This window comes from Amphiura filiformis, chromosome 13, assembly GCF_039555335.1.
Source record: "Amphiura filiformis chromosome 13, Afil_fr2py, whole genome shotgun sequence".
NCBI lineage: Eukaryota > Metazoa > Echinodermata > Ophiuroidea > Amphilepidida > Amphiuridae > Amphiura > Amphiura filiformis.
In genome coordinates this window covers 47,771,035-47,785,157 of record NC_092640.1, presented here as the reverse complement: position 1 = coordinate 47,785,157, position 14,123 = coordinate 47,771,035, and the positions used below count along the sequence as shown (strand labels likewise).

Here is a 14,123-nt window from a genome sequence, read left to right as displayed (position 1 = left end):
GCTTCACCAACCCCACGCAAACCTATGCGAGCTTCACCAACCCACACAAACCTATGGTGTGAGCTTCACCAGCCTTGAGCGGCCTTACCAGGTGCGGATCCAGAGGGGGTGGAGGGGGCGCGCGCCCCCCGTAAAAATAGCAAAAGTAGGGAAAATGGGCGCGCCCCCCGTAAAAACGGGAAAAGGGGAAAGGAGAGAAAGAGAAAAGGAGAAAAAGAGAAGAGAAAAGGAGAAAAAGAGAAGAGAAAAGCGAGAAAAAGAGAAGAGAAAGGTTAAATTGCGCATAATTGAGTAGTCCCGTGCCTAAAAACTGCACAGTCGGGTCGATTGAAGGCCAAATAAGCGTTGGATAGGCCTACGCCTGTGATTATTTTAGGCATTGCTTGAAGGCAGGTCCTCGGCCCAAAAGCACGTGAACACGGAGTCAATGCTGACATCAATCCATGCATGCTTTAGTAGGCCAAATTGTGTGTCTCAAGTCTTACAAAGTGTCAGCATGATCATTGGACTAGTGTAACATTTTAAATTGTCCAAATTGAGTTTTTTTTGTTTAAAGCAATGATATAAATGGTGTAAATGATGCACCAAATGGCTTCAAGTGCACCTTCATTATTTCCCCTCAGACACCCCTACGTATGCATAAACAACTGGCCGTTTCGCTTTTGTTTCGGACAGCCGTACACTTTAGGCCTATATTGTTTTAAGTAATAACTTAATGATTAGGCCTAAAGTAAGAGTGAATAATGGTCCACGAATGGCTTCGATTGGGCCTTCGTTTTCACACATTTCCGAACTTTATCTAACTAAAATTTTACACAATATTTTGAGTTTCGGAACATCCCCCCTCAGACACCCCAATTTCTGCGCATGTATAAAGAAGTTACCCTTTTCTTTATGCTTTGGATACCCGGAATTTATGTTTAAAGCAATTGATTTTATAACAATAATATTAAAAACTTGTCCACGAATGGGAAATGAGCCCTCATATCAAATCCTCCCTCAGACACCCCCTGCGTCGCGCAAGCAATTGAATTTATACAATAATATTGAAAACTTATCCACGAATGGGAAATGAGCCCTCATGGTCATTTCACAAATTTTCCGCTGCGTCGCGATGACCGCTTCGCGGCCAGGGTTCGCGGCCATATGGTTCGTCGCCCTCTATAAATCCCCCCCGTATTTTTTTCTCTCTGGATCCGCGGCTGCTTACCCACCGGTAAGGTCGAATGTTACCACCAAATGTATCACCAAAGTGAGCATCAAAATATATCTAGTAGGCCTATTAGCCTATGTAATTTGGGTGTAAATACATACCTACGATAACGTTTCGTTCTACATCGAAGCACTTTCTCAAATTGACTGAACTATTTTTAGAATCCTTTTCGTCTGATTTTCTGTTGGAGCTTGACGTTGGCGGTGCTGTTTTGTTATAGATAGGTATAAATATCACCTACTAGACTTCTGAGTTCACATCCCTTACCACACCGGTACGTGAAACCTCGTATCCATGGTAATTTTTGACTGGACGCATCGTTCCCGGAACCACCGCCAGGTGGCAGCACACGACGAAAGCTTTGTTGGAACACCTTAATTACTTTCATATGCGAAGACCAGGTAATGCTCTGAGATGGCCCAGATATATGTGATGTAGCCACGATTTGGACATTTTAGCGCATGGAATGCCTTAGGATGGTTTCAAAAGGGTTGTAAACGGTGATAAATATACGAAACAGCATAGATCTGGGCCAAAAAAGTGCCGGGTATAGCCCCCTTCATCTGGCCAGACGCCACCAACGGCATCTATCTCTAGTTCCGAAAAACTCTGGATCACCGGAGTTTTTATGCGCGGATAAATATCGAGCACATTGTCTGGAAAGAAAGACGCGCTCGTTTGTGTCATTAGCAAATTTTTGGAATGCAGTGTCGACTTTAATACTCGCAGCGAAGTCAGTTGTCTAGTTACTCGTTTGTCTAGCCAAATATTAAGGTACCAGTTACTTTCACCCCCTGTATATCCTAAACAAAGGCAGATAATGTCATAATTGGAACCAACAGCCAATAGCTGCATCTTTTAGCTCAAATTTAAGACTTCATTCGTTGAAATTGTTCAAGAAATAAGACACGACGATCCAAAAACACAAAAAAGATGCAACTTTCAAAGTTGCAGTTTGCCACATTGCATGCCCTATTGCTTTGTACACAAAGTGTTCGCGAACAAGAGAACTAGCACCGTGCTTGCATTGATTAGCAAGAAAAAAACTAGCGTCGTGCTTTCATTGACTCGAACACAAAAGTGCAACTTTTTATTTCGTATCTTCATGAGGTTTTTAGATCACCGTTTCTTTATTTAACCAATTTCAACAAATAAGGTCTTAAATTAGAGCTATGGAGTACGGACATAGGCTGCTTGTTTTAATTTTGACACATTTGTCTTCATTTAGGATATACAGGGGTTAGCACAACCACCCATAGTGGGTAGGAGAACATGAAAACTAATATGAGATACTGTATTAGGATCACATATTATCTCAAGGACAATATTGTTCAAGGTTGCGCCGCAGGCTTACAAAGAAACAATAGCAATCAAGCTTAAACTTTAAATTAGCACCCGGTAGAGAGCAGGGCCTGAAGAATGAGGGAAATTATGGGGTAAATATTTAACGGAATAAACTGCATAATCATATTATTTAGATTTATTCCGTTAAAAATCTTATTTTAACTTATCAGATTACTAGTTTTTATATTCTATGGTGTCAAATTTTTATTCACAACGTTGTAAATACGCATTAAATACGATTAATAACAACAGAGGGCGCTTTTTCTTTAATATGTGATCCTGTCTTCTGGAGTACAAGAGTATACTCTCACATGATACTTAATATGTGATCCTAATACAGTATCTCATATTAGTTTTCATGTTCTCCTACCCACTATGGGTGGCACAACTGCTACCTTAAATATTTTTCTTGCTGTATATCACTAAGAGTTAAGAAATTAATGTGTAAGTAATGTAACGCATATTACTCAGTGTTCAGAATGGAATGCATAGGTCATCGCGTAACTCAGTGGTAACATAGGCTTAGGAACCGGGGTTTGGGGGGGCTCAGTCCCTCAATAATTTTGATGCTAGGGCTGGAAAACCTTTAAGCCCCCCCCCCCAATAATCCTAGGTGAAGTAAGATGGAAAATGGGTCTTTGTGACCTACATTTTGCAAAATTTGAATGGGCTGTATGATTACGTTACTCAAATAATGTTACTCTGTGTTAATATAAGAATGGAATGATTAAAGAACGCATCTTGGCTTAATGTTAAAGATTAAATGTATAAGTAACCCAGTCATATAAATGACCGTTAAGAATGGGATGTTTATATCTACATGGTGTCCCATATAAACCGGGTTCCAACAAATGTGGTTACATTTAAGGGTATACGAGGTATTGTTGGTCGAAGCAACCAAATAGTCGATTTTCATTATCTGAATCAATATAATTATTATTGAAAAATAACACTTTGTTTTTTTGCTAAAGTTCATTCTACAAATCATAATACTTTGTTGTTAATGAGTTATGTACGTTTTACAAAAGTGTTGTTGTTTCAGCTCTCTTTACAACATAACTCAAGAAGCACAGGACCTACAAAAGTATATCTGTGATATTTGAATTCTTCTACATACTCCTTATTCTCTTGTCCTGCGAAAATCAGCGAAGTCATTTGTACACTTGCACTTATAAATATCCTTGCGTATAAAACCCTCACACAAAATTGGTGTTGCTTACTCCAAATAATAATAATCTCCTTGTGCTGCTTTCGCCAAACATTTATCTCCTTGCGCTGTTCTCTCCAAAAATGGTGTTTCTTTCACCAAACACTCTTTCTCCAGGGAACAGACTTTTTCTGCATTGCTCCACTGTATTTGACAGATGTGTTGTTTTTAAAATACCAGACTCCAGCAAGTCGACAGAAGAACTTTAATCCTTTGATGAGGAGGACCACATTCGCGTACTCATAAATCTCCTTTGTTGAAAGTAAACTGATTAAAATGTACTTCTTTTTTGAAGCACGAAGACAAACACACACATGCGGAGTTTTACAATCTCCCATGACATTCTGTAAAGTCCAAACTCAAGCCTCCAGCATTTATACCAGTACTCATGCAAAACCCATCATCCATTAATAAACCTTGGGATTTCCCAAGACTAATTATACACATTAACCTTTCACATTACATCACTTCCTGGGGGGTTTACCTATGGTGCAATCCACTGAACTGGGGATTTCCAAGTTTCAACCATAGATCTGACTTTGTTTACAGTAATTTGGGGGAAATCCCAAAATGACTTTACACTCCAACTCTTGCAAGTGCAAGGGGGTTTCCCATCTCATGAAATACTTTCAGCTTGCAAACAAAGCTAAATAATTAAATTAAATTACTCAGGGCACATCACAATATAACTCGGTGTTTAGAGTAAGTAACGAAAAACACATGACTCGGCGTTAAAAATGCAATTAGCAAGTAACAAAATTCATATGAGTTAGTGGTTTGAATTTAATGCAGAAGAGACGTAAATCATATGTCTCAACGTTTTTGCTTTTCAAAGTAACACGATTCGCTAATAAAAGATATTTCACAACTTTCTAAAGCACATCATAGAGTGTTGTATATCATATATAATTTTTGTCAGAATTTCGGTTTTGATTCCACCATTTTGTTTTCAATTCCGACTACCAATTTTGTAAAAATCAACTTGCGAATGTACCCATGGATGGATAAATTTGCAAGCCACTATAGAAATAGCGATTAGTTCTGCTGGCTATTTTAGAAAAGAATTGCTGAGCTGAGTTGGACATTTAGGCAGGTCTCAAGTGAAAAAGGGTGAAATCAAAATAGATATTCTGAGAAAAAACATTATATAGACCCACTCGATGTGCCTCATAGAGGTGGGAAAAAACTGTCTTTAACGAACTATACGCAAGTATGTCAAACATTCAAAACTGATACGATAGTATGCCGAAGCTGATGGGTGAAAAAGTCTTTTATTTAGTTGCGTTAAGGGGTATAATCCATACAAGATCCTGCCGAACGATTTTTCTTAAACTTCGTACCAATTAAATTTCATCGGTATACTTCGAAAATCTAAAATAAAAAAGAGGGGTCACGGAGTTAGTTTTCGAGAAATAACCATTTTAAAAAGGCTGTTTTGGGGAAAAATTAGTACAGGCGTCTATGGGAAAATGGAAATTTTAGACATGTTTTCGATTATAACAAAAAATCTACCCGAACAATTTTGCTTATTTTTTGACATAATATGCGCACTGATAGGATATTTCATTAAAGCTAATAAAAAATAGGGGTCACGGAGTTACTTTTTTCGCAATTTGAGCATAAATGGCATATTTTTTTTTTCAAAATACCAGTACGATATCATAGCGCGCCACTCGCAAAAACTTGTCGCAGCTCATACGCGCTAAATTGTCCGCGTATTGTAGGTGATATCGCAAACACCTGCAACATGACAGTGGGGTGATTTTCTTCGGTTTTATTAACCCTCTTGATTCCAAAGTAATCATTAGGTTATATAGTTTCACTCAATATGAAGTTCTTCTGTAATTTCAAATTGAATTGAATTTGAACTTTGTCAATACTGCCGTTTTTCTCGTTGTTTTGCATATAGCAAAAATACTGGTAGGCCTACCTGTGACAACTTTAATTACTTATCCTTCACTCTTATGGAATTTATAAACAATGTTCATTTTTTGAACTGAACATGCTGAATAGGCCTTTATTAGCGGATCCCGTTACAATGTATTTATCATGTTTAGAATGATATTATATTACTCATTTTAGGCATGTACCCAGCAAACACAAAACATTTTCGACATCATTCGCAAAGGTTAGAAAAGGTTGCAAACGTTTAAATGTCGGGTTATTTAAAGGTTATAAAACGTTTTCAAAACACTCAAAAACGTTATACTGTAAACATTCTAACCTAAAGTTATTTCAGTGTTGACAACATATGTGGCAAAAACTATTTGCAAAACATATTTTTTACAATAACACTTTGAAAACATTTTAGGAATATTATTGTAGTGTGTTTTCATACAAAACGTATTAAAACGTTTTCACAACCTTTATATAACCCGACATTTAATTTACTTAAATCAAAACCCAAATGTTTAAAACGTTTTAACGTTTTTTGTGTTTGCTGGGAAACATGGTTCTCGTTTTATCATGAAGTTATAAAGTCAGTTACACGCGAAGTAAGTCAGATGTGAAAATAGACATTTTATTAAAAAAATAAAATTGACTTCACGTGATATGTATTTCAAATTACAGAATTTTACCTTAAAATACTATTGAAATAATTTCATTATATTAATAATCAGTAAAATAAGAAACTACTTATAAGACAAATAAAAAAGGCCCTTTGATAGCCTAGGTCTATTATTTTGTTATCTTGATTATTATTTTATCTTTCCTTTACCTCATTATTTAATTCTGTCTTCCTTCTTACTTACCTTTCCTTCTTCTGCATGTCTTTGTTTTGTTTTCGCTTCCTTTCTTCTTTTTATTCTTTCTCACTTTCTGTCGTTGTTATTTATTTGATTGATTACATTAATTTTTTCAGTATCCTTTATTCTTAAATTTTCTGTTATTTCACTCTGTCTTTCTTTGTTTATCTTCCTTTTATTCCTTCTCTTTTCATTCTTCATTTTCTTCCTTTTATTATTTTTCTTTCTTTCTTTCTCTTTCTTTCTTTCTTTCTTTCTTTCTTTCTTTCTTTCTTTCTTTCTTTCTTTCTTTCTTTCACTCCTGAACTTTTTCTTTCTTTCTTTATTTCTTTAGTTATTTCTTTCCTTCTTTTATTCTTTGTTTATCTTTCTTTCTTTTACAAAAATCATTGGTAAATGGCGATGAAAACACGGTACTCTTGCGTAGCTGAACTTCTTACCAGCGCCTGGCGCACACTCCACGCAGTTTTTAGTTTGACGCGCGCGTGAAGGCAAGAACTGCGCGGACAAGATTTCACAGAAATTTCAGTTAGAAACGAGTGCGAACTAGACGCGTGGATTATACCCCTTAAGCCCCACCCATTAACTAAAATTAATACAAATACAAAATGCGATGTTCAAGCAGGATAATAGAATTAAAGTACCAATGGTAGTTGAGCCCCGTTAATAACATCAACAGAGTTCCCTGTCTCTTCGGTATGTTGTTCCCTGCTACCAACGCCCACTCCTAGTAATGGATCGATAATCGATTTACAATCATCTACTGTCCATGAGGAACTTGCTGCCACCGTGACGTTATTGACAAGGACCCTAGCAATGTCGAGTACCATGTACCAATGGTTCGATATAGGTAGCTGAACCCCGTTTATAACAACACTATGGTATAACTGAGTTCCCTACCTCTTCGGTAGGTTGTTCCCTGCTACTGACGCCCACTCCTAGTAATGGATCGATAATCGATTTCCAATCATCTAATGTCCATGAGGAACTTGCTGCCACGTTGACACCATTAACAAGGAACTGGGGTGTTCCACTCATGTATCCTCTAAGAATAATGCAAAGAAACGTTAATGGATGGGGTATGAACGTTTGGACAGTATTTTTGTGGGACATGAGAGCACATCAGACATATCGAATTGCATTCTGAATACGAAGAATGTGACTTCTGATATCAAAAAATTTCGATTTTATTTTTTTAATTCGCGATATGAATACCAATTGTAATTACCAGCAGACCCTTGAACTAAAGTCAGCTACGCAGAGCTTGCACTGCTGGAACTGGGATGTGAAATGTCATTTTGAAAGGACAATGACTCATCACAGGAACCTGGTCTCACTATCAGTTGGAGTGTCATTTAGCATGTTTAGGTCTGAGTGTATTGTGCTGGTACGTCTTCTTTATCTTCAATTGGTTACCAGCAATTTGAATCAGGTCTATCTGTTGGAATGCTTTGTTTTGACGGCATAACCATATCACATAGCTGATTCTGAGTGTCTTAACCCAGGTGTCTTATCCCTAATACATGATCTGGTACGCCACGACAGAAAGGAAAAAGCCGAGTGCTTAGTGGTAGAAGTGCTGTAGAAGTAAATAGCTGCTACCTTTAGCTGTCATATGTAGATGAGTACAACATACTCTGTGTAAATTGCCGAATGTTCACAGGGCAGCTATTGCACATACTCACATCTGGCATTGAGCAGTCAACTGAGGGCTTTCGGGAGACAGGAAAAAGTTGAAGATTGGAGATAGTGAACAAGACGCAGATACACATGACAAAGCCAATTTCTTAAAGTTCTTTTTTTTTTACAATGCCGCCAACTCAAAGAAAAAAGGTAAAAGAAATATTCCTTGTTCTTAGTTTTGTTTAAATACGCATACGTTCAGTTAACACCTTGATTTGGGTATAAAACCAATGTTTAACAACTTTTACTTCAAATAGTATGACGCTGAAAATTTCGGGGGATAAAAGTAATGGCACGCCACTGGAAATGAACTGCAAACTACTTCAACTGAGCCTTCATACTGAACATTTTTCAAGATTTTCCAGCTGACATTTTACACAATAATAGTGTAAAAAATAGTGTCCACCAAATGTCGATAATTTGGTGCTCATTTAAAAAGAAATTTCCAACGACTGGTGCCTCGCACACCACAATGCGTCGTACAAGCCCGCTTGCCGAGCATATTTCACAAATAGTGTGCCCCTTCCCCCCCCCCCCTCCTCCTCCTCCACAATCAACTTCGGATTAACGCCCTTGACTTACTTGAACAGGAGTATTTCCACATAATTCTTGCGTCACTATCACCTTCATCTTCTTCAAGTTTTGATAGAAATGTTGACCTGTCTACTACTTTACCAGCTACGTCGGCTATCATACTGAAACAAAGAAATGTTATGTGGTTAGTATAATAGCTGCCCTATAAACATTTGACAATTTGTACGTTTTCTATATTGCACACACATGGCACATGGTAGCTGTTGCAGATGGGCCTTCTTGCACTAAATTACATTTCATGAGTATGCAAATACGATATTTACTTCGCACTGTAAAGTCGTGCGGAATATTCTTTTCATGTTTATTCAACTGTCTAGAAACGGCCTTGATGCAGATAGCTCTGTAATCATTCATTCATTCATTCATTCATATTTTATTTCCATAAAAATCAAAGACATTACATTAAAAAATATATATATATAAACACGGTACATATGGAGGAAAAGGCTGGAAGACCAAAAAGGTCTGAAAGTTAGCCTTTCCCTGAAATCAAATGAAATTAACAAAAGAAATCAACATCACATAACATAACCAAAAGACAAGGGAAGGGGGGTGCTCACGAAAAAGATTATATTTATATTTGGAGATCAGTTTTGTTTTGAATTGATTACGGATATGTTTAACAGATTTTGAAGCTTTCAGATTTTTATCTAAAGAATTCCAAAGAATGGGATTTCTTGAACGTATGGCTTGATCAGAAAAGACTTTCTTAATTTTGGTTAGATTTAGGTCATTTACATATCGTGTCTTGTAGTTATGTATGTCAGAACGTTTGGTAAAATAATTATCAAATGAACAGGGCAGCTCATTTATAGAGCACCTGTACATGAATGTACCTAATTCCAGTGTGTGCATATCTTCAACTTTTAATATTTTATAATTAGCAAACAATGGCGCTGTGTGGTCTCTGTAGTGACCGTTTGCCACCGTTCTAATAGCCCATTTTTGAATTTTTACAATTTTATTTAAGTAAGTTTTACATATATTTCCCCATAAAAGTACTCCATAATTCAAATAAGGCAATATTAACGTACAATAAAGTGTAAATAAAATACGATTTGGAACAAAATGTTTCAATTTATTCATGACACCGACATTTCTTGAAATTGTTCTCTGTGTGTAAGCTACGGAAGCGTAAACTGTCTCATTTGCATAACAAGGAACAACGTTAGTAAGAGCCATAATGTAGTTGAGAGCGGATTTCTCATGGGAACCTTAGATCTTCCAAGGACTGAACAATGCACCTGCCATTTCAAATCACGTAGTAAAACTCTCGGCTTTCATTCATTCATTCATTCATTCATTCATTCATTCATTCATTCATTCATTCATTCATTCATTCATTCATTCATTCATTCACATTCATTCATTCATTCATTTGTTCGTTCATTCATTCGTTCACTCATTCATTAATTCGTTCATTCATTCATTCATTCATTTACTATGGCTTTCTTTCGTTCGTTCATTCGTTCATCAATTAAGTGATTCATTCCTTCAATCATCCGTCCATTTATCCATTCATTAATTCGTACATTAATTTATTTAATCATTCTTTTTTTTTTTTTTTTTTCGTTCATTCATTCATCAATTTTGTTATTCATTCAATCATTCGCTCGTTCCTCCAACCATCCTACCGTTTATTCATTCATGCGTTCATTCATGCTTTCATTGTATTATTGGTTATACCTCATTATTTCACTGTTACTTTTGTTCCGTGTTGGGTCGTTGAAGAACTTTTTTTGAACAGCGAAAAAGTGCGCCATCCATTTAAATGTTACTGACGAATCCATGTCCTGTACGATGAAAGTACTCTGTTTATAAAATAGACGAAAAGATCATGTCAGACGCTACTGCCCTATAGTCAGTCTCGTCTCAAGTTGAGAGTAACGCCATGTTGGATTTTTGGCAGATTCGACCCGCGAACGCTAACTAATCCCGCAGGGCGTATCACTGTGGTAGAAGGGCGACCTGTGCATGCGCTGGCGGCACTACCGCGTAAACGCGCTGATTCGAATCTGCCACTGCAAAATCCGACATGGTGTTACTCTCAACTTGAGACGAGACACGAGACACGAGACACGTACACGCGGTAGCCGTGACCAGCAAGTTTTAAAAATAAACGACTGATAAAGAAGGCTAAACATATGCTCCGCAAGAATATATTTACACGAAACACTAAATCACCTGAGTTCTATTGTTCCATGATATTTTTCGCTGGTTTCAAAATAATATCTAAAACCGTGATCAATGTTATGTACCGTTCCAATAATTTTAACATCTCACCAATTCAAAAAGTGGCACCAATATTACAGTTAATCATGGGCAACCATAATCCACTGAAAACGAAACTTGGGGTGACTAACTAAGGAAAAGTTAGTTAAAACAATGTCAAGTAAGACTAACCTGTAACTAATACGGCTGGACTGGACTAAACTATATGTTATTAGGTCAGGATACACTAGGGACTTAACTATCAAAATACTAGTTCAACCTTGACCTACTAATATAATAAATTAGTTCAACTGAGACCTACTAGAGCTTACTAGGGACTCTACTAATATATTGGGGTGTTCTACTAATGGGCTCTACTATCAAAAACGATGTCAAGTACGACTACTTTTTTTAATAGGGCATTCTGTACTAATGTTCGACTAGTTCAGCTGACTGAACTAGTCTGTGGAACTAGCTCAATTCTAGCCCGTGGTCGAAGTGGTCGAAGATATGGAAACTTACGTTTTATTGACCTTTTTCCCAACCTTGTATTTTTTAATAACTTACAAACCGTTTTAGCATGGTTAGAATTTGAAAAACATATTTGGCCCCGTTTTTTGAGCCCTGGTTTCTACTACACACGGCATGATGAAGGTTTCCACGAATTCGGCAGCCATGGCAGCCTCAACCATGCATGCACAAACCCACGGTCCATGATCATGACAAGAACTATGACATTTGTGTTCCGATTTACAATCTCATTTCAAATTCTAACGGTTTGTAAGTTATTCAAAAACAAGCTTGGGAAAATGTCAATAAAACATACCTTTCCATTTCTTCGACCATTTCTAACGGGCTAGAATCGGGGCTAAAATGTCCATCTCAAGACGCTAGATGTGCTATGTCTACAGCTGCATGTATGAAATGTCGTCTATAAGCTAGTAGAGACTAGCTCTACTAGCTTAATTTGTCATAAGAGTCATGTCATGTGATCAAAAGGGCGGTAAATTCAACTTTAGTACAACCCTTGGTACGGTCCACAACCATGATTCGTTCTACCAATTCGTAAAGCCAGAAAAGTTAGTTAGACCAACTTTTGCGGTGCAACTAATTTTCACTTATTAGTAAAGTACCATCATTTGGCATAGTTCGGAATGTCCGTACTAACAATTTCCCTCACTGCATGCTGTACTAGCCAAGCATACTAGGTGGACGTTTAGTCCGACATTAAAAACTAGTTTACCAGGGGAAACTAGTGGTCCTACTAAACAAAAGCTTAGTTCAGCTTACATAATACGAGTTTTTGTTTTAACAAATATTCTTGCTTCATTTCAAGCGGTATTTCATAGCCAAAATTATTGGAAAATAATACTGATATATGATATCAACAGGTTTTGAACACTGCTATGGTCCTAGCTGCGAATCACTTTTGCACTGGCTTTTCAGATTCACTTTCAAATATATAATAGCATTTCTTTTGATACCCGATCATACAAATATTATGAACCCCACTCGGCAAATAATCAAGTTTTCTTTTTATTCTTTCCGGACGACGCATCTATTTACCCTCAGAGTCCCATGGCCTCGTGGTTAGGGCGTTCGACTCCTGATCAGGTGACTCCAGTTCGAAAACCGAGGCAAGAGCAAAAGCAAATAATAATTTTTCTGGCTGATCGATAAAGCTTACAAATTAATATCGCATCTGCATATGCACTGCCTACCTGTGTAGCTAACCACGCACTTCTATGGTACGGTGGCGGGAACATAACAACATTAAAGCGAAGATTTGAAACCCCGTAGTGATCTGCAACCTCCTTCAATGTCGGGAATGCCACCTTAGAGTCTGGACAGGCAAGATCCATAAATGCGTCGAGTTGAATCAGTGACTGGCCTTCTGAACCGTACGGGAAACCCAATGGTCGATTTGGTATTGGTACTTGAGCACATACTTGACATGTAAAATATATCATTAGCCACTGTTGCATTAGTCTGTTGAAGTTATTCATTCTGTGTATACATACAAGTTTTACTGGTAGTTGGCTACACGAATATACTAACAGTTGCGTTGAAGGCCGCGAACTGCAGTGTTATGAAAATTAATGCAAGTCCAGTAATGGCGTAGCGTAGGAAACTTGAAGGCAGCCAGTAAAGCTCAACTCAATGACTCAACAATTATTAGTATTTCCCGTTGAATGAATCTTGGAACGAATTACTCAAGGTCATATACCCATTGATGCGTATTTAGCATATACGACGTATCAGCCAATGACAAGCTTGATTGTGTTCGTTTTTCGGCAATGCGCCTGCGTCTCGCCGCTATTAAGCGGCAGGCCAGAGGAGGCTTAAGGGGATCTTTTGTGCGTAATTATAGAGGGCCAGGGGATTCACTCTATCATTAAAAAATTATTTGAAGAAGTCAAAGAGCCCTAGGAATAAAAACTGTAGTGTAATTCACGCCAGATACAATTTCTTTATACGACAAAAATAAATTTTTGTAATCGATCAAAAACAAACGTTTTATATCAATTTTAAATTTAGCCTGAATCCGTAAATATGGTACCTCTCGCCCTTTTTTAGGTCAAGGCTATTTTTACCATTATGCAGCGAACCATTGTTGAAGCTATTTCACATACATGTACAAAACATTCTATGGAAAGAATGAGGACATATAGTGTTGAAATATCTTTTGTTGATTTCGAATGATAATGTCATGAAGTTGTAAATTTTAAGGTCAAATTCCTAAAACCAAAACAAAACATTCCCAACTTATGCAATTTCATCATCACATCAGTGTCTTTATTATTTGTTTGAAACCTTTCCCAAACGTTCGTGCTTAAAACGGCTAATCTATCTTTACAAAACGCGTCTTTTTTTAGTAAACAAAAGGCTAAAGATGGCATTATGATATTTATCTTTTATCATTACACTCATCTGCTCAACTGCCACGGTGGCCGAGCGGTAAAGCGCTAGAAGCGTAATCGAAGGAAGTTTAGAATCGCTGGTTCGAGTCCCAACGAAGCCTGCGGAAACTTTTTTTCTTCAAAATTCATGATCGCATTCCGAAATGAGTCACTTGTCGGTAACTCATGTATCGTATCCTTAAGGGTAAACGATGTGTTGTTGG

The 14,123-nt window shown here is 37.3% G+C and overlaps 1 protein-coding gene across 1 annotated transcript; it reads right to left on the bottom strand.

Annotated features, from left to right (window-relative positions):
- Nucleotides 1-7,082: 7,082 nt before the first annotated feature.
- LOC140168462 (uncharacterized) lies at nucleotides 7,083-13,144 on the bottom strand. The gene is made up of 4 exons (XM_072191860.1): nucleotides 12,721-13,144; nucleotides 10,475-10,599; nucleotides 8,777-8,889; nucleotides 7,083-7,554 (listed from the first exon to the last, which is right to left on the bottom strand). The coding sequence occupies exons 1-4, from the start codon at nucleotides 13,003-13,005 to the stop codon at nucleotides 7,388-7,390; spliced, it is 690 nt and encodes a 229-aa protein (XP_072047961.1). The 5' UTR covers nucleotides 13,006-13,144; the 3' UTR covers nucleotides 7,083-7,387.
- Nucleotides 13,145-14,123: the final 979 nt, after the last annotated feature.